The sequence below is a fragment of the Oncorhynchus gorbuscha genome, linkage group LG06 (assembly GCF_021184085.1).
Source record: "Oncorhynchus gorbuscha isolate QuinsamMale2020 ecotype Even-year linkage group LG06, OgorEven_v1.0, whole genome shotgun sequence".
NCBI lineage: Eukaryota > Metazoa > Chordata > Actinopteri > Salmoniformes > Salmonidae > Oncorhynchus > Oncorhynchus gorbuscha.
This window is the reverse complement of record NC_060178.1, coordinates 45288128-45309694: the sequence shown is the minus strand read 5'-3', so window position 1 is coordinate 45309694 and position 21567 is coordinate 45288128. Positions and strand designations below refer to the sequence as shown.

The 21567-nt window shown below is 43.5% G+C and overlaps 1 protein-coding gene across 1 annotated transcript in view; it reads right to left on the bottom strand.

Moving 5' to 3' along the window:
• Nucleotides 1–21567, bottom strand: part of LOC124038014 (AP-1 complex subunit mu-2-like) — a 38624-nt gene that overhangs the window by 14990 nt on the left and 2067 nt on the right. Inside the window, exons 2-4 of the mRNA XM_046353370.1 lie at nucleotides 11238–11394; nucleotides 10352–10419; nucleotides 10122–10252 (exon numbers count right to left, since the gene is read on the bottom strand). Of these exons, the coding sequence (XP_046209326.1) occupies nucleotides 10122–10252; nucleotides 10352–10419; nucleotides 11238–11394 (356 nt within the window). The remainder of the gene's footprint in view (nucleotides 1–10121; nucleotides 10253–10351; nucleotides 10420–11237; nucleotides 11395–21567) is intronic.

Genomic DNA, 21567 nt, shown 5'->3' with positions numbered 1-21567 from the left:
ACAACCAGGGTGACAGACAGCAACGCCATCTACTTCCTTAAACACACACACACACACACACACACACACACACACACACACACACACACACACACACACACACACACACACACACACACACACACACACACACACACACACACACACACACACACACACACACACACACACACACACAACCAGGGTGACAGACAGCAACACCATCTACTTCCTTAAACACACACACACACACACAACCAGGGTGACAGACAGCAACACCATCTACTTCCTTAAACACACACACACACAACCAGGGTGACAGACAGCAACGCCATCTACTTCCTTAAACACACACACACACACACACACACACACACACACACACACACACACACACACACACACACACACACACACACACACACACACACACACACACACACACACACACACACACACACACACACACACACACACACACCGCCCGACCTGTAATCCCACCAGATAGATCTCTCCTCTGCCTGCATCTCTCCCAGCTCTCCCTGTGGTAATGACAGACTGATCCAATCTCAACCATAGATCTTTCTGATGCCTGCAGTCTTTCTCTCCCCGACTACCCTTCCCTGGGCTCCTTTGAGAATCCCCTTATTGCTCAGCTTGAAAGAGGCTAGCGTGGTTCAAAATGTGTCTGCACATTGCAAAGGCACCGATAGCCGCCCCCAAACGTGCCCCCAAAAATGACATTACACTGGTTTGAATTCACCACTTGACACAGGCCATGGTGACCTCATATTTTATGGTAATCCCGTGTGATACAGGGAGATCATCTCATCTCAATACCTCATCTTGACTCAAGGAGAGTGGAAAGAGGTGAAAGTCAAGTTGGAGACAATTGGGCTTGTTAGGTGTGTTGGTTTTGGTCCTGATTCTCCCCAGAAATGCTAATGATGTATCCAGCAAGAGCATCTGAGTTGGCGGGAAAATCAACAGTCATACTACGAAACAACACACAAACACACTCCTCTTTCACATACACACAAACAGGGAAAGACAATTGGAATGGTAGACAGGCCAGGGCTCAGTTTTCTCAAAAGCATTTTATGGCTAAAATCACCATTCGATCCTTCGAGCCGTTTCCCAAATCTGTCTTTATTAACGTTGCACTTGAAAGCGATCGTAATCTAAACGCTGGAAATCTGAAGACCACTCGTAGAACAGCTAAATGAGTTGTTAGACCACTGTTTGCCCTCTGCCCCTCCCGCGTCATTTTACACACAGAAAATCTTTGCTAAACATAGAATGAAGATGTTTATTTGGTCTCTGTGACCTCCAAAAACACCATAGTTTAACAAGTTAACTATAAAAATACCCTAAAAACATCATAGTTTAACAAGTTAACTATAAAAATACTCTAAAAACATCATAGTTTAAAAAGTTAAATATAAATACCCTAAAAACATCATAGTTTAACAAGTTAACTATAAAAATACCCTAAAAACATCATAGTTTAACAAGTTAACTATAAATAGCCTAAAAAGTTTGCAATGATTCAGAGGGGTTGGGTTAAATGCGGAAGACACATTTCAGTTGAATGGATTCAGTTGTACAACTGACTAGGTCTCCTTTCCCAATGTAATAAACAAGCGAAGCAAGGATATAAAAATGGAAACCGAGAACCTAATTATATGAGTGCTAGATTAGACTACATATTGACATCTCTTTCATGTAAGTGCAATCGATAGATAACTAGTATTAGGTCATTAGGCTACACCTCGGCTACATTATCTGAAAGCTCAAGCATTTCACTGTAGCCGAACCAATAACGTAAAAAGGTTATCATCATATCCTACATATCCTAAAGCTTCCATTTTTCTGCATGTTATTGGAGAGGATGCTTTGGACATTTACATTTACAACTTGACATTGACTGTGCTAATGGCTAAATTTGAGGAGTACTTTGTACCAAGCCAGAACGTTACGTTTGAGAGATACAAGTTTTTCTCTCATGATCAGAAACAGGGAGTCAGTTTTGACCAGTATTTGGCTGAGTTGAACACACTGAGCAAAACGTGTGAATTTGAAAATCTGAAAGACAGGATGGTCTGTGGCATACTTTTTATTTTTTATAAAACTTTTTTTTACTAGGCAAGTCAGTTAAGAACAAATTCTTATTTTCAATGACAGCCTAGGAACAGTGGGTTAACTGCCTGTTCAGGGGCAGAACGACAGATTTGTACCTTGTCAGTTCGGGGATGCGAACTTGCAACCTTTCGGTTACTAGTCCAACGCTCTAACCACTAGGCTACCCTGCCGCCCCACTTGATAATGGACTCGAGGAGAGATTGCTGCGTGTCGAGCAGCTGAAACCACCAGAGCTAAAGAGCTGAGCAGGGAAGAGACGTCAGTGCAATAAAAAGAGAGGAGCAACACACACAACGCCTTACAAAACAAAAACAAGCAAAAGAGAAATCACTACATGTGGAAAATGTGGATTTATCCACAAGCCAACAAAAATGCCCTGCATATGGCAAATCATGTCACAACTGTGGGGAAAAATAATCATTTCTCAAAATGCTGCCAGGCTGAGGCTACAAAGACAAAGGTTCACACAGTCGAGATGGAAGAATTCTTTGTTGATTCTGTGGAAATATGCAATGCAGTAAATGCTGAATGGATTGTGCCATTGACTGTGGATGAAACTGTAATACCATTCAAGCTTGATACTGGAGCACAGGTAAACCTGTTGGCGCTGGATTGACTACAAAACACTGAAGGTGAAGAGCAAAATACCCCCGGTGAAAAGTAAGGTTACTGGTTATACTGGGAAGAACGTACCAGTCAAAAAGATAGCTACATAGTAACTTTACAGCACAAAGATAAACAGTTCAGAGCACAGCTGCTGACTGTGGAAAAGAGTGTACAGCCTATTCTAGGAATCAATGCATGTGAAAAGCTCAATTTGTTGAAAAGAGTGTATGTAGTGACATCACAGACTGAAAATGACCAAGAATCACTACTGGCTGAGAATGAGGATGTGTCTGAGGGTCTTGGATGTTTACCAGGAGAACACAAAATATGTACTGATGACAAAATGACTCCAGTTGTGCATGCATGCAGAAAAGTTCCATTTGCACTGAGGAAAAAACTCAGAGGAACTCGGACGCATGGAAAAGAGGGACGTCATCACAAAAATGGATGAACCTACAGACTGGGTAAAGCTCACTGGTTATTGTGGTGAAAAAGAACGGCGATCTCAGGATATGCCTAGACCCGAGAGATCTCAACAAAGCAATCAAGAGAGAGCATTTCAAGTTGCCAACCAGACAAGAGATAATGTCACAGTTCGCTGGAGTAAAGTGGTTCAGCAAGCTTGGGAATGGGAATGGTCCCATGAACAGGAAAACTGCTTCAAAAACCTAAAGAAGACCATCACAGAAGAGCCAGTGCTCAGGTTCTATGATCCAGAGAAAAGCACAAGGATTTCTGCAGACGCGTCAGAGTTTGGCCTGGGAGCAGTTCTTCTGCAACAGCATGACGACACATGGCAACCCGGCGCTTATGCGTACCGAGCCTTGACAGGCGCAGAGACAAGGTATGCACAAATAGAGAGAACTACTGGCGAGCACATATGCTTGCGAAAGGTTTCACCAATACGTCTACGGACGAGACTTCGAAGTAGAAACCGACCTCAAACCATTGGTGTCAATCATGTCTAAGTCACTGAATGATTGTCCAATGAGAACCCAGAGAATGTTGATCAGACTGCAAAAGTATTATGGGAAGATGATACCCCGGGAAAGTTCATGTTCGCTGCCGACACTCTTTCTCGAGCAGTCGACAAGGAGAGCTTCGACACACAGAGAAACACTGAGATTCAGGCCAACGTCGACATGATTGTAGCATCACTTCCTGTGTCTCCTGAGAGAATGCAGCAGATCGAAAGAGAGACCGCAGCTGACCGAACAATGGCACAGTTGAAAGAAACACTGATAGGATGCACAGAAAAACAACTGTCCAAGGAGAATACAGGATGACTGGATGTGCAGAGCAGAGCTCACCGTTGTGGATGACATAGTGTTCAAAAGCAACAAGATTGTTATTCCAATGACACCACGCAAAAAAATGCTACAGAAAATACACGAGGGCCACTTGGGTGAGGAAAAATGCAAGCGACGAGCACGCGAAGTAATGTACTGGCCAAGATTGAACCAGGAAATTAGCTCAGACCACTGTTTCATGTAATCGGACTTTCACCTGCACAAATGTTGATGGGACGTCGCATCAGAACCAACCTACCCATCCATGAGGACATGTCAACACCCAGAGGTGCTCACAAAGTCAAACTCGCAAAGGAAAAACAGAAAGACAAACAAAAACAGTGACACGACAAAAGTCCAAGACACTAACCTGAACTGAAACCTTGGAGATCATGTACGACTCCGAGACATCACTACAGGAACCTGGATGCAGAGAGGGTGTGTGCAGAGAGATGTTGCACCGCGATCCTATGAGATCCAAACGGAGAATGGATCACAACTGAGACGAAACAGAGTGGATCTAAGGCTTCAGCCATTCACTCAAGGGACCGAGGATCATCAGGAGGATACTGCTGAAGCATCAAATGCCTTTTGAAATGGACAATTCAGTCAGAACACCCTGACTGACGACAAACACTGTCCAACTGTTTCAGGAAGCACTTCAGCAGAACGACCAAAAAGGACTGTCAGAGCCCCTGAAAGGCTAATTGAGAATTGCTAAAAAAATAAAATAAAAAGGGGCACCTCGACTGAATGTTTGGTTTATGTGAAAATAAATAGGGCCACAATAGAGCATTGTTGGACAGACTATATTTAGTTAAAAAATATTGGGTTTTTTTTCAGAAAATTGGGGGAATGAAATGTGTGTTATTGAAAACGGCATGTTATGGAGGTTGAGTAAACAAATGTGATGTGACGTGTAGTTACATAGACAAGTAGTTTTATTTTAAAGGAAAGAAGATGTGTTGTTATGTGTTAATAACATTTAGACTACGTTACCCAGCAGGCTATGTGGGAGGCGGATGGTTAAAGAATGCCTTGCATGGCTAAACATGGCGTTTTCTAGCTGAATATATTCATTAAAAGTAGTTAAACCTACGCCCCAGTTTGTCATTATATAATGGCCTTATTCATTCTTGCTCACAGTTTACACAAACTTAAGAAATGTAGGATTTAGCCTACATAATCAAACATTGCATACAAAATATCCCGGAAAAAAACACCTAGCCTTTAATGTCGGGAATAATTTCAGCAAGGGACAGCTCCTGCAATGGCACAGTTAAATTCCACTTTGTAATGAGTGCATCGTTAAAAGAGTCACAAGCCTAAATTCCATTGCTATCGGGAAATTGCGCCCAGGTGGGCAGTATTTTAGGCTAAAGTGGGGGGGGTTGTTGTGAAAGTGCCTGGTTGGGGGAGATGGAGAAGCAGGGGAGGAGCTTCGGGATGTGGTGGAGGGGTTCCTTGGCGAAATGAGGAGCAGAGCTGAGCTCGTCTGTCTGGGTGTCGAGTGGAGTCAGCTGTCGGTGGCATTGTGTATGTGTCAATGGGAGACAGGCTAGCGATTATCAGCCCTATTCAGGCCCACATTCACAGACAACACAGACAACACACTGATAAAGACCTCATCAAAGCTCAGGGCAAAAACACATCTTCATACATCCACATCAGACAGTCACCATATTATCAAAGTAAACCATCTGTTTGAGCAATTATAAAAAGACAAAATTATATTATATGATGTTACATACAGGCTTTCAATTAAAGTGTAAGACTAATTACAAACAGGTAATTAAGCAGACAAAATAGGCAGATTGCCATGGTAGTCTGGACTTAATTAAGTGAACACGGAACCTTCTGCCAGAACATGGCACCATTCCCAGGGGCAAGTAACAGAACAGGAAAACAATGTCTCGTTAACGAGCTAAACCCTCTGAACCCTATAGGCTACTGTATACTGTCTGGCACTAGCCTAGATGCTAGTCTTTTAAACCCTCTGAACCCTATAGGCTACTGTATACTGTCTGGCACTAGCCTAGATGCTAGTCTTTTAAACCCTCTGAACCCTATAGGCTACTGTATACTGTCTGGCACTAGCCTAGATGCTAGTCTTTTAAACCCTCTGAACCCTATAGGCTACTGTATACTGTCTGGCACTAGCCTAGATGCTAGTCTTTTAAACCCTCTGAACCCTATAGGCTACTGTATACTGTCTGGCACTAGCCTAGATGCTAGTCTTTTAAACCCTCTGAACCCTATAGGCTACTGTATACTGTCTGGCACTAGCCTAGATGCTAGTCTTTTATGGCATCAAACGGCAAGCCATCTAGTAGAGAGATTAGTAGACAGGTGTTGACTGACTCGAACCGACTCTACTCTTTAGCAGAGAAGAAAACATGACATATAAAGTCTACTTAACATGCTAAAGCAGGGTTTCCCCAAACCTTTTTGACCTACGACCCCATTTTGATATCTGAAAAAGTATTTTTTTTCAAGTGGGTGGGGTCGCAATAATGTAATTAACAGCCAATGTTCACTTTTTTATTTGGGGCCATGTCCGTCAATTGAAAAACATTCTAACAGCATTTCCGATTGTGAGTTGAGAAGGCAATTGTATACTTTTAATGTGGGGCAGTCAATTGCAAATGAGTAATGTCTCTCATCTCACCACCGCCAATGAGATGTGTGTGCTTGATGCGTGTCGCGTCCGAGCTTCTCAACATCAGGGGGCGTGGTCGACAGCGCGCACTTCATCTCCGCTGTCACATCCAATCTGGATCCTATTTGGTTTTAATACACACGAGAGAGCACTGAATCCAGTTTGACATCGATATGGGCTGGCGAAGGGTTGCCTACCATGTGATTTCGAACCAACTGGGAACTCTGAAAGATACTAAGTCAAATCATGACGTCAGTGAGGAAAGTCAGAGCTGGAGAAAGAGGTCCGAGTTCCCTAGTTGGAATTCCGAGTGGGATGACCGTTCAAAACCATTTTTCCCCAGTCGGAGCTCGTTTCTTTCAGAGTTCCCAGTTGTCTTGAACGTACTGAAGTTGGAGATTTCCCAGTTCCCAGTTCCGAATTACCAGTTGTTTTGAACGTGTAATTAATGCTCAGAGGGAGACGGCAGAGTATTTCCTTTGAGACAGGAACCAAGCCTCCTCCGTAGTGAACTGTAAATGCGTTGTCTGTAGCATTCGGTCACATGACAGCTTGATCAGCTGTACGATTTCATTTACCGACATGTCAACTGAGCCAGGATCACAGTCAAAACGGGAAGTAGGTCAGTCCCAAAGTGCTCTTCCGAGCATGAGAGGTGAGCAGCCATGTGGGACACACTGATGTTATTTTCTGTTGTTTTCATTTCATTACACAGAAAGTCAACCAAGTCAGATTTTTTACATCCATTGTGAATGACAAAAGTTCCTCTCTGTGTGAAAAAAACTTTCCAACACCCCCTCAATAACCACCAAGCCTCGGTGTGAATTAGAACAGTCATGCTCTGATCCCATATCGCTTCATAGTTTTGCGAAAAGGCGCTCGCACAATTGATGTGATTTGATGTAGTTTACAATTGAAGATACGTGCTGCAGTAGATCTCCCGAGTTCCGTGCTCAGCTCTTTTGCCACCTTTTTCTCTCGGTTTATCATACAATGTGTCCATATGTCAGAGGGAGACACATTCATAACTAGAGTGCAGAGGCCTGCCCGCCGTCCTGTGATAGATGGCGCCCAATCTGTGCAAAACTTTTTTGTCAATATAGCCACGCAGCACACTGAACATCCCCTATGTCGTTTCATGCTCAGGAATCGCGAGACAGAACAATATGTCCTCGTGAATAGCATCCCCCGACACGCATGGGCATCTCGGCCCTCACAGCTAACGTCAGTTTGAAGAGCATACGCTGGGGAGTTTGAGTCATTCAGTCAGAGTTTCCTCTGGATTGCAAGCAATAGCATACATTTTTCAGTTAACAGTGCTATCTGACAAAGGTATTGATGCGAGTTTCTCTGCCTCTGCCTCCCCACACATCCTTTTCACCATATCAATTGCAGCTGGTAATATCAAAGTCTCTGCAATAGTGCGTGGTTTCATATCCGGCCTAGCCATTCACCGTGGGAATGATTCAAGTGCACCAGTCAAGGCCTTTTTCCATGATCTAAGGGCTCATCTAAGATCTCGTTGGATTTGAATAATTTTCATTTACTTTTTTATGGTTAACCACATTACAATAATTGTGAGATACAAAGATGATATTATAATATATACACTGCTCAAAAAAATATAGGGAACACTAAAATAACACATCCTAGATCTGAATGAATGAAATATTCTTATTAAATACTTAAATACAAAAATTATCAATGGAAATCAAATTTAGCAACCCATTGAGGTCTGGATTAGGAGTCACAGTCAAAATTAAAGAGGAAAACCACACTACATGTTGATCCAACTTTGATGTAATGTCCTGAAAACAATTCAAAATGAGGCTCAGTAGTGTGTGTGGCTTCCATGTGCCTGTATGACCTCCCTACAATGCCTGGGCATGCTCCTGGTGAGGTGGCGCATGGTCTCCTGAGGGATCTCCTCCCAGACCTGGACTAGAGCGAGACGCCCAGATGTGCTCAATTGGATTCAGGTCTGGGGAACGGGTGGGCCAGTCCATAGCATCAATGCCTTGCTCTTGGCGCGGCAGCGTAGCCTAGTGGTTAGAGCGTTGGACTAGTAACCGGAAGGTTGTGAGTTCAAACCCCCGAGCTGACAAGGTACAAATCTGTCGTTCTGCCCCTGAACAGGCAGTTAACCTGTTCAGGGGCACTGTTCCCAGGTTGTCATTGAAAATAAGAATATGTTCTTAACTGACTTGCCTGGTTAAATAAAGGTAAAATTTTAAAAAAATTGCAGGAACCGCTGACACACTCCAGCCACATGAGGTCTTGCATTAGGAGGAACCCAGGGCCAACCGCACCAGCATATGGTCTCACAAGGGGTCTGAGGATCTCATCTCGGTACCTAATGGCAGTCAGGCTACCTATGGCGAGCACGTGGAGGGCTGTGCGGCCCCCCAAAGAAATGCCACCCCACACCATGATTGACCCACCGCCAAACCGGTCATGCTGGAGGATGTTGCAGGCAGCAGAACGTTCTCCACGGCGTCTCCAGACTGTCACGTCTGTCACATGTGCTCAGTGTGAACCTGCTTTCATCTGTGAAGAGCACAGGGCACCAGTGGCGGATTTGTCAATCTTGGTGTTCTCTGGCAAATGCCAAACGTCCTGCACGGTGTTGGGCTGTAAGCACAACCCCCACCTGTGGACGTCGGGCCCTCACACCACACTCATGGAGTCTGTTTGAGCAGACACATGCACATTTGTGGCCTGCTGGAGGTCATTTTGCAGGGCTCTGGCAGTGCTCCTCCTGCTCCTCCTTCCACAAAGGCGGAGGTAGGGGTTCTACTGCTGGGTTTTTGCCCTCCTACCACAGCTCGCATTGATGTACCATCCTGGATGAGCTGCACTATCTGAGCCACTTGTGTGGGTTGTAGACTCCGTCTCATGCTACCACTCGAGTGAAAGCACCGCCAGCATTCAAAAGTGACCAAAACATCAGCCAGGAAGCATAGGAACTGAGAAGTGGTCTGTGGTCACCACCTGCAGAACCACTCCTTTATTGGGGGTGTCTTGCTAATTGCCTATAATTTCCACCTGTTGTTTATTCCATTTGCGCAAAAGCATGTGAAAATTTATTGTCAATCAGTGTTGCTTCCTAAGTGGACAGTTTGATTTCACAGAAGTGTGATTGACTTGGAGTTACATTGTGTTGTTTAAGTGTTCCCTTTATTTTTTTGAGCAGTGTATATGTATATATATTTTGTAAATTCTCCCGCATGCCCCATTTTCATATCAAGTGACCCCACCTGGGGTCACGACCCCTAGTTCCGGAACAGCTGAGCTAAGGCCTTTGAACTTTATACTGTAGCCTACTCAGCACTATGGTAGTCTGTTGGATGGTAGTCTGTTTTAGCATTGTCCCTGTGTTGCAGTCTAAAATGCCAAGCCTCCCAGGCCAGACTGTAGTCTTGACTGTAACCGAGTCCTCTACTCACTCTTGCAGGATCTTGCTGTCTGTGGTCTGGGGAAAGCCAAAGTCCATGACCTCGTCCATCAGCTCATACACAATCACAAAGTTGTCACGGATGCTCTCCTCCTCCAGCTCCTTAAAGTACTCCTTAAACACCTACAGATTTACAGACAACTTAAATACAAGATCAATACAATACCAGAATAGTAAGCACAGTGTATTATAGTAGGTATTGTCAGTGAAGCACACACTCACCTGTACTATTTTGTAGAGGAAGGAGTATACCAGAGCAGCGTTGGCATTCTTCTTGGTCATTGCCACCACTAAAGGACGACTGTTAAGTACGTACTACATTGTTGAACAGAAAAAGGTACTGTGCCACTGCTGTTTTAAATCTATCAAATGGAGCATTTACAATCTGCAGTTGCTACATCTATTTTTGGACTTGTAAATTAATGATACATACCGATTGACTCTTGAAGAATATAACTTAGAAATGCCTTAGTTCAACTGCCTTATCCCAACAGAACCCAAAATATAAGCTTGCTTTACTCCAATGTTTGTAAACAAACTAAATGTAAACAAACACTAGATAGCCTCAAAACATGGTTAAAACTATAATTTGATATCATGGGATGGTCAGCCCTTGCATCCATAGCTCTGTCTATGAATTTGAGTGGTTACATTTCTCCAGCCCCATCCCTCAGCTTTTTACCAAAACAGATAAACTTTTAAAAATGTAAACCTGTTAATTTAAATGCATTCCAGGTGACTACCTCATGAAGCTGGTTGAGAGAATGCCAAGAGTGTGCAAAGCTGTCATCAAGGCAAAGGGTGGAATAATCTCAAATATATTTGTTTAACACTTTTTTGGTTACTACTATGTGTTATTTCATAGCTTTGATGTCTTCACTAATATTCTACAATGTAGAAAAGTGTAAAATAAAGAAAAACCCTTGAATGAGTAGGTGTGTCCAAACTTTTGACTTGTACTGTACACAGCACGACATCATGAATCTGCATGTATGCAGTGAGGATGTGAACTGTGAATTGTGAGATGCGTCTCGTGAGCGAAACAGAGGCTGAGACAGACGGCCTGACCGGCTGAGCAGTAACAGGACTTCCTGCTTGGACAGGATACGGTAGAGGTTGCTGTGTTTGATCCACAGGAAGTGTGAGGAGCCGCTGGTCACCAGGGGCGACGTGTCTGCGTCGTCCTCCATCCTCATCATTATAGGCATGAAATGGTCGATCTCATTCATGTCCATGTTTCCCATGTAGTTACGACTTATCAACACCTACAAGGAAAACACATAACATGAAAATGGCATATATTATTATTATTATTATATATTATTATTATTATTATTATTATTATTATTATATTATTATTATATTATTATTATTATTATTATATTATTATATTATTATTATATTATTATTATTATTATTAAAATAGAGGGTGAAGATTTGCAACATGTCCATGTTGCTCTTGTAGTTACGACATATCAACGCCTGGCCAATTAGATAACGTGACAAAGGGCATTGTAACACATTGATGTACATTCATTTTCTATTCAATTCAGTTCATCTTCATTTAGATATTTCGTATATTTCAATCTAAATGTTTTCCAAGGAGTCCATAGTGGAAAATATGCAACAGTACAAATTGAAAAAGATCCAAAAATGGAGCCATATGTCTTTCCCCTCGTTCTGACGGCTCAGCGGTAAGTTGTGTAACATCATAAAATTGTCTGTCGAAATGGGCAGCAGCCTCTGCCAGGAAGACCACTGTTCAGAAACAGTAAATAACTAGTCTTGTGATCACACCACTCAATAACAGCATTGTGCAATATACACTGGAGTGGCCCGAGGGAAGCATCACTTTCTCTCTCTCTCACACACCTATGTCTTATTGTATAATAAGCAGTGGCAGAGCCCCACCTGTTTTGAGCCCCAGCTGTTATGAGCCCCAGCTGTTTTGAGCCCCAGCTGTTTTGAGCCCCAGCTGTTTTGAGCCCCAGCTGTTTTGAGCCCCATCTGTTTTGAGCCCCACATTTTAAGCCAAAAAATATATAAATAAAAAAGTGCTTGTTTTGCATGTTATTTTGGCATTAACACATGACACATTTCAGTTGGTAAACAATGTATAAAAATATATATAAAAAAATAAGTAATTGCGTCAACAAAGCCGTTTTTTGCTTTCTTGAGTAAGGCAGCTTCAAAATGCAGGTGTTTCAGCCCAGCTCAGTGCTTTCTGTGGTGGTAGGGCAGCCAGTGGAAAATACAGAGCGAAGGTGTTGGTCATGTTCTCTAGTTGCACTGTGATTGGCTCAGTGTTCCGTCACTCATGGGGACACTACGTCACCGCCAAGTCTATGGGTAAAGGTAAAAAATGCAAGCCCCTTGGGTGCTGCCATAGAGTTACATTAGAAGTGCCCATCCAAGAAGGCTCAAGGTCATTGGCCACAGATAAAATGACGTCAAATCACGTTACATCTACAGTAGCTTTGATTGGACTGATCATGTCAACATCATACTTAAAATCTTAGCTAGCTGTCATCCTCATGAATCAACTTGACAATCTACTGGCAAATCCTTTTTAATCCTTGTCATATAAAGACAAATAATGAGGAGAAATGAAATAAAACGTATCGGCGCTAATCGGTCATAAACATTACACAACAAGATGGAAATCGCAAATTCAACAAAGAGTGGTTGGGAAGGAATCAGTGATTAACTGCAAGCATTGCAAAGAAATCACTAGCCTGCTATTCAGTGGAGTGGATGTGTGTGTTGTCCTAAGGGGATAAAGGGTCTCTTTTCCAATAAAAAAACTATAAACATTCAACATTGGCCATGCTGTCAATGAAGCATAATTTGTGCCGCGCTCAAAACTGTATACTCAGAACTGCGAAATCTTACTTCAGGGAGTTCGAGACAACTGGGAAATCGGGAGAAAATTAGCTCAGACTGGGAAAATTACTTTTGAACGGTCATCCAACTCGAATTGAAAATCCAGAAGTTGCACCTCTTTCTAGCGATACGACCTGAAGATCACTGACGTCATCATGATTCAACCTTGTTTTTTTCAGAGTTCCCTGTTGTCTTGAAAGCATCAAAAATCCAGAGAAGAGAAAGAACAGGGCTCCGGGCAGCCGAGCGGAAATGGAGGAAAACTCGGCTCCCTGCGGACCTGGCATCCTTTCACTCCCTCCTCTCTACATTTTCCTCTTCTGTCTCTGCTGCTAAAGCCACTTTCTACCACTCTAAATCCCAAGCATCTGCCTCTAACCCTAGGAAGCTCTTTGCCACCTTCTCCTCCCTCCTGAATCCCCCCCCCCTCCTCCCTCTCTGCAGATGACTTCGTCAACCATTTTGAAAAGAAGGTCGACGACATCCGATCCTCGTTTGCTAAGTCAAACGACACCGCTGGTTCTGCTCACACTGCCCTACCCTGTGCTCTGACCTCTTTCTCCCCTCTCTCTCCAGATGAAATCTCGCGTCTTGTGACGGCCGGCCGCCCAACAACCTGCCCGCTTGACCCTATCCCCTCCTCTCTTCTCCAGACCATTTCCGGAGACCTTCTCCCTTACCTCACCTCGCTCATCAACTCATCCCTGACCGCTGGCTACGTCCCTTCCGTCTTCAAGAGAGCGAGAGTTGCACCCCTTCTGAAAAAACCTACACTCGATTCCTCCGATGTCAACAACTACAGACCTGTATCCCTTCTTTCTTTTCTCTCCAAAACTCTTGAACGTGCCGTCCTTGGCCAGCTCTCCCGCTATCTCTCTCAGAATGACCTTCTTGATCCAAATCAGTCAGGTTTCAAGACTAGTCATTCAACTGAGACTGCTCTTCTCTGTATCACGGAGGCGCTCCGCACTACTAAAGCTAACTCTCTCTCCTCTGCTCTCATCCTTCTAGACCTATCGGCTTCCTTCGATACTGTGAACCATCAGATCCTCCTCTCCACCCTCTCCGAGTTGGGCATCTCCGGCGCGGCCCACGCTTGGATTGCGTCCTACCTGACAGGCCGCTCCTACCAGGTGGCGTGGCGAGAATCTGTCTCCTCACCACGTGCTCTCACCACTGGTGTCCCCCAGGGCTCTGTTCTAGGCCCTCTCCTATTCTCGCTATACACCAAGTCACTTGGCTCTGTCATAACCTCACATGGTCTCTCCTATCATTGCTATGCAGACGACACAATTAATCTTCTCCTTTCCCCCTTCTGATGACCAGGTGGCGAATCGCATCTCTGCATGTCTGGCAGACATATCAGTGTGGATGACGGATCACCACCTCAAGCTGAACCTCGGCAAGACGGAGCTGCTCTTCCTCCCGGGGAAGGACTGCCCGTTCCATGATCTCGCCATCACGGTTGACAACTCCATTGTGTCCTCCTCCCAGAGCGCTAAGAACCTTGGCGTGATCCTGGACAACACCCTGTCGTTCTCAACTAACATCAAGGTGGTGGCCTGTTCCTGTAGGTTCATGCTCTACAACATCCGCAGAGTACGACCCTGCCTCACACAGGAAGCGGCGCAGGTCCTAATCCAGGCACTTGTCATCTCCCGTCTGGATTACTGCAACTCGCTGTTGGCTGGGCTCCCTGCCTGTGCCATTAAACCCCTACAACTCATCCAGAACGCCGCAGCCCGTCTGGTGTTCAACCTTCCCAAGTTCTCTCACGTCACCCCGCTCCTCCGCTCTCTCCACTGGCTTCCAGTTGAAGCTCGCATCCGCTACAAGTCCATGGTGCTTGCCTACGGAGCTGTGAGGAGAACGGCACCTCAGTACCTCCAGGCTCTGATCAGGCCCTACACCCAAACAAGGGCACTGCGTTCATCCACCCCTGGCCTGCTCGCCTCCCTACCACTGAGGAAGTACAGTTCCCGCTCAGCCCAGTCAAAACTGTTCGCTGCTCTGGCCCCCCAATGGTGGAACAAACTCCCTCACGACGCCAGGACAGCGGAGTCAATCACCACCTTCCGGAGACACCTGAAACCCCACCTCTTTAAGAAATACCTAGGATAGGATAAAGTAATCCTTCTCACCCCCCCCTTAAAAGATTTAGATGCACTATTGTAAAGTGGCTGTTCCACTGGATGTCATAAGGTGAATGCACCAATTTGTAAGTCGCTCTGGATAAGAGCGTCTGCTAAATGACTTAAATGTAAATGTAAATGTAGAATGCCAGACTTTGATAACAACGTTTGTATACGAAGGAACGCCGCGCCAACTTCATGTTCAAGTGAGCACAGCACGACAAGGTGTGTCCAGAAATGTCTTGTATGCTGATGCATAAATTATGTAATATCCAGAGAGATATGTATGCTGTAGATAAGAAAAGTAATACTAAGTACAGTGGGGCAAAAATGTATTTAGTCAACCACCAATTGTGCAAGTTCTCCCACTGAAAAAGATGAGAGGCCTGTAATTTTCATCATAGGTACACTTCAACTATGACAGACAAAATGAGAAAAAAAATCCAGAAAATCACATTGTCTGATTTTTTATGAATTTATTTGCAAATTATGGTGGAAAATAAGTATTTGGTCACCTTCAAACAAGCAAGATTTCTGGCTCTCACAGACCTGTAACTTCTTCTTTAAGAGGCTCCTCTGTCCTCCACTCGTTACCTGTATGAATGGCAACTGTATAAAGCATTTCGCTACACTCGCATGAACATCTGCTAACCATGTGTATGTGACAAATAAAATGTGATTTGATTTGATTTGTCTTCATTTCGCCTACTGTTCTGACTTGGTGGTGCACATTAGCCAATAACCTGTTCTAGAGAAATGTAATCAACAAATATTGTAAGGGCTTTCATTGTCTGCTTATATGCCCCCTTTATTTATCCTTCGGTTCTGACTTGGTGTACAGGGAAAACACTGTAAGAACATACCATGTTCTGAATTCTGTCGCTGTACATTTCAAAAGTGCTGAACAAATAGTCATATTGACTACATCCGTCCTAGCTCGCTCATTAATGTCTTAATCGAAATTACGGATTGCCTCGTCGTCCCTTTATGCCATAGTTTGTACGTCTCAATTGTCTGTAGAAACCACAATTGTTTAAGCAAGTCAACCATATCATGTTTTTTAAAGGCAGTAAATGAGGCTGAATGAACTGTTTCGCTGCCAAACAAGGCTCCGCTGATAGCCAGGTGTAGCAGTGGTATGGTGATGGGACTGCTGTTGGGACGCTGCTGTTGGGGCAGCTTTATGTAGGCCCTAACAGTTTCTGGGCCACGTTTGTCACCGTTATAGTGCAATTAATGTATTGTTGAGTGTTGTGTAGTGGCTTTGCTGACATGCATCCCACAATTTTTTTTTTTTGCCCCACCAAGATTTACATGATAAAATTGCCACTGCTTGTGAGGACTTTTGGGGACCAACAATTGATTCCCATTCAAAATCCTATTTTCCCTAAACCTAAACCTAAGCCTAACCATTACCCTAACCTCCAACCCAAACTCTAAACCTAACCATTACCCTAACCTTAACTCTAAACCTAACTGCTAACCCTAAACCTAGACCTAAGCCTTAAATAGCCTTTTTTACATGTGAGGCCGGCAAAATGTCTTTCAATTTTAGTTGGTTTCCTATTCTTTTGAGGACTTCTGGTACTCACAAGTATAATAAAATGTACACACACACACACACACACACACACTCATTCCAACGCCAATAACAAGATGAGTCAGTATTGAGAGTCGCTGGGCTGGAGCCCTCACACTCTGAAATAAGTGTTGAAAGAGATCAAAGCCTATGCTTGAGGGATCTCACACACTGAAGACATGGCCTTACAACCCTCTGTACTAGAGGGGCCTCTGTGCCGAGGAGATCACACAGGGCAGAGACAACAAAAGAGGAGGAAATAACCAATAAGACAAAGGAAATACCAAAATGAAAAACTCATCACACAGTGAAAGGATATGGACAGGCGGAACCCCAGACAGATGGACAGACATTTCAAAGGTTGTTGCATATAAAAAGCAGTCTGCCCTTGCAGGAAACACAAACACTACCTGAATGTTAAGAACGTAGAGAAAAATGATAGATTTCAGTGATCACAATTATTACCATTTTGAGAATAAATATGGCTTTGGAGGACGTGTTTGGCTTCTGCTTAAAAAGTACATTAAACTGCCATTGAGGTTCAAGGAAATAAAAAGTTAAAATATTGTTCAAAACCCATTTGTCGCCAACCCTTCATCATGGTCATTCTTGTTTTAATCCCCAGCCACTGTCTGCAGTCATCCTGAGCTAACAAACCTCACTCCAGCCACCTTTTGTTTTTCATTAAAACACTTTCTCTGTTGAACCATTACATTTGTATTCTGCTAGCCTAGACTCCAGCCATGATACAGTGTTGGGGGTCTGGGTACCGTGAGACTAATATTCTGATAACTTTAAAAAGGTGAACCTAAGGACACACACACACACACACACACACACACACACACACACACACACACACACACACACACACACACACACACACACACACACACACACACACACACACACACACACACACACACACACACACACACACACACACACACACACAGCAACTCCAATGGAGTTAGCCAGTGCATCTTGTTACAGTACTACAGAGACCAGACACAGACAGATCTGTCAGACTGCTGCAGTGGTGTGGGAAGGGCTAGAGATTGAATGAGAGACATGTCTGGGAATATGAAAGCAGGCTTATGGTTCAAATTCAGTGCCACTTTTGGCTGACAAATAGTAAAACACACTGGCCGACTATGAGGGCCTGGTTTATTCACTCACAGACACACACACCATATCCCTTTAAAAATGATGGGATGATTCAGCCAGGGGATGTTTGTTTGGCAATGGGACACTGGTTATTGTCAATGGGGCATTGTTTACAATGTTTACAATCAATGTGAACTACCGTCTCTGTATGACATCTCAGTTAAGGTAAACAGACCAGAGATCCCTCAGGTTCCATCTCAAATGGCACGCTATTCCCTACGTAGTGCACTACTTTTGAACAGGGGTCAAAAGTAGTGCACTGCATCAGGAATAGGGTACCGTTGGGAAACGAGCTTAGTGATTTAGAGGTAAACGTTCCATGAAAAATCTATGACGCTACCAGAGGGTCTAAAATGACTTTCCCCTCCGAGAATGACATGGTTTGACAGTCAAACACACACCATGGCCACTATATTTCGCCTTGAAAACAAATGTCAGGTTATATTTATGACCATGTCCCATCACGTCAGGCTATCTGTGTTTAAGACCCCTTCCCCTTTTCCACATTTTCTAACATTACAGCATTATTCTAGAATGGATTAAATACATGTTTTTCCTCATCAATCTACACACAATACCCCATAATGAAAAAGCGAAAACAGGTTTTTAGAAAGGTTAGCTAACGTTTTACAAATGAAAAACAGAAATACCTTATTTACATAAGAATTCATACCCTTTCTTATGAGGGTTTGAAATTGAGCTTAAGTGCCTCTTGCTTCCATTGATCATTATTGAGATGTTCCTACAACTTGATTGGAGTCCACCTGTGGTAAATTCAATTGTTGGACATGATTTGGAAAAGGCACACCGGTCTACATAAGGTCCCACAGTTGACAGTGCATGTCAGAGCAAAAACCATGCTATGAGGTCGAAGGAAGAGTCCGTAGAGCTCAGAGACAGGATTGTGTCGAGGCACAGATCTGGGGAAGGGTACCAAAACATTTCTGCAGCATCGAAGGTCCCCAAAATCCCAGTGACCTCCATCATTCTTAAATGGAAGAAGTTTGGAACCACCAAGGCTCTTCCTAGAGCTGGCCGCTAGGCCAAACTGAGCAATCGGGGTTAGAAGGGCCTTGGTCTGGGAGGTGACCAAGAACCCGATGGTCACTCTGACAGAGCTTTAGAGTTTCTCTGTGGAGATGAGAGAACCTTCTAGAAGGAAAACATATCTGCAGCACTCCACCAATCAGGCCTTTATAGTAGAGTTGCCAAATGGAAGCCACTCCTTAGTAAAAAAATCACATGACAGCCCGCTTGGAGTTTGCCAAAGCCATCTAAAGGACTCTCAGACTATGCGAAACCAGATTCTCTGGTCTGATGAAACCAACTCTTTGGCCTGAATGCAAAGCGTCATGTGTGGAGGAAACCAGGCACCATCCTTACGGTGAAGCACGGTGGTGGCAGCATCATACTCTGGGGATGTTTTTCAGCGGCAGGGACTGGGAGACTAGTCAGAATAGAGGGAAAGATTAAAGCAAAGTATAGAGATCCTTGATGAAAACCTACTCCAGAGCGCTCAGGACCTCAGACTGGGGCCAAAGTTTACCTTCCAACAGGACAACGACTCTAAGCACACAGCCAAGACAACGCAGAATTGGCTTCAGGACATGTCTCTGAATGTCCTTGAGTGGCCCAGCCAGAGCCCAGACTTGAACCCGAACGAACATCTCTGGAGAGACCTGAAAATAGCTGTGCAGCAACGCTCCCCATCCAACCTCACAGATGTTGAGAGGATCTCCCCAAATACACGCGTGCCAAGCTTGTAGTCATACAAAAGAAGACTAAAGGATGTAATCGCTGCCAACGGTGCTTCAACAAAGTACTGAGTAAAGGGTCTGAATATGTATGTAAATGTGATATCAGTTTTTCATTTGTAATAATTTGCAACAATTTCTAAAAAACAGTTTTTGCTTTGTAATTAAGGGGTATTGTATGTAGACTGATGAGGAAAAAAAGCTCTTTTAAATCCATTTTATAATAAGACTGTAAAGTAACAAAATGTGGAAAAGGTCAAGGGGTCTGAATACTTCCCGAATGCACTGTATATTACTTAAGCCAGCAAACGTGAGAGTGTAGTTTAAAAGTAGCCTAGTGTACACACATCCAGAATTGCATGTGCAGGGTACACAAAGTAGAGTAACGTTATAGATGCTCCAGTTGTATAATTCGCTCATTAAAACCGCTCGGGCTCATTCATCAGTGTGTTGGTGTAAACGTTTTATTTCAAATACATGATTGTAGTCAGTGTGAAAAACAAAGCAGCCATTTATCAGCACAACAATATATTTCAAAGGACGACGCATTCAGTTGACCAATACAGCATAAAAAGTGACCTTCGTAACATCTCAAACTTCAAGACCAAACACACAATGCGTTGACACAGTGACTGTATCCAGACACTCTAGCCTCGATCGATGGATAGATACATAGATAGATATCCTCAGCCTCCAGTACAGCCCATCTGGGTTGGTTTTAGCAGGGAGAAGGCCTGAGGGCAGAAAAGGCTTTAGCACTGATAGGGATCCAGGGACCCATCCCCTTAATAACAACCTCAGGATCTCATTCTCCACAATATTATTACCACAACCACACAAAGAAGGAAAGTCAGGTTTGGCTTGATTAGCCTATAGTCTGCTGTCTGGGTGAGCAGGTACCCCACACTTTGTATGTAAACCTCTTACCATGAACGAGCCAATTAAACTAGGCTATTAATGCACCTTATCTTGTGTTCGTAGAGTTGCCTAATAAGACATTAAACGTGACATGCAAGCCCGATGGGGGCAGATGACGCAAGTTTCTACTTGACAGTAAGGCTGTTTGAGGGACATTTATGTTTTTTCTTTCAGAAATGCTTTCTTGAACATGTCAACTTTAATGTGCCTTCATTACAAACTTGTATGGGATCCGTAAATATTCATTTTGATTTGATTTTATTACGAGCCTAGTTTAGCCAATGAGAAAGCACTTAGCTACATGTGACCCACCACCTGGATTAGGTCATATGCAGCAACATTTGAAATAGTTTTTTACATTGGACAAAAGTAGAGACTCCAGGCTAGAAAATTGTATATCATGCACTGCAGTTGAGGAACAATGAGAAAGTCATTTTGAAAAACGTGTAACCCCACTGTTGAGAAAATGGCCTGTGAATGTTTTGGTACACCTACTGGAGACCTTTTCTTTGTCTACACCCATTCAGCATGGTTCACACCCGTCTCTTTGAGGATTCACAGTATTGTAAACAACCAAAGATTTCAAGACTAAAAGTGGCAGCAAAAAGTAGTAGTGAAAATACACTTCTAGTCCTTGGCCTTTATCCTAATCTGATTTTGGTGCAGGTCATGTTGTTCTTCACATTACCGTCTCTGGTAAACACACACTATATCAAATCAAATCTAAGTTTATTTGTCACATCCACAGGATACAGAAGGTGTAAATGGTACAGTGAAATGGTTCCTCTCATAGTGGAGTCTTTTGTTTAGACATGTAGCTAGCTAAACAATTCATCATAATCCCAACTCTTAATTACACGTACAAAACAACTGGGAACTCATATGGAAAGCTGTGAAAGCCTGTTTGCAGATGAAGAGCGAGGTCCCAATGAATGTCCCAAGACTGAGACTAAAGGGTATAACGTATATCATGGATTATACAGTATGTTAGCAAATGTTGTATAC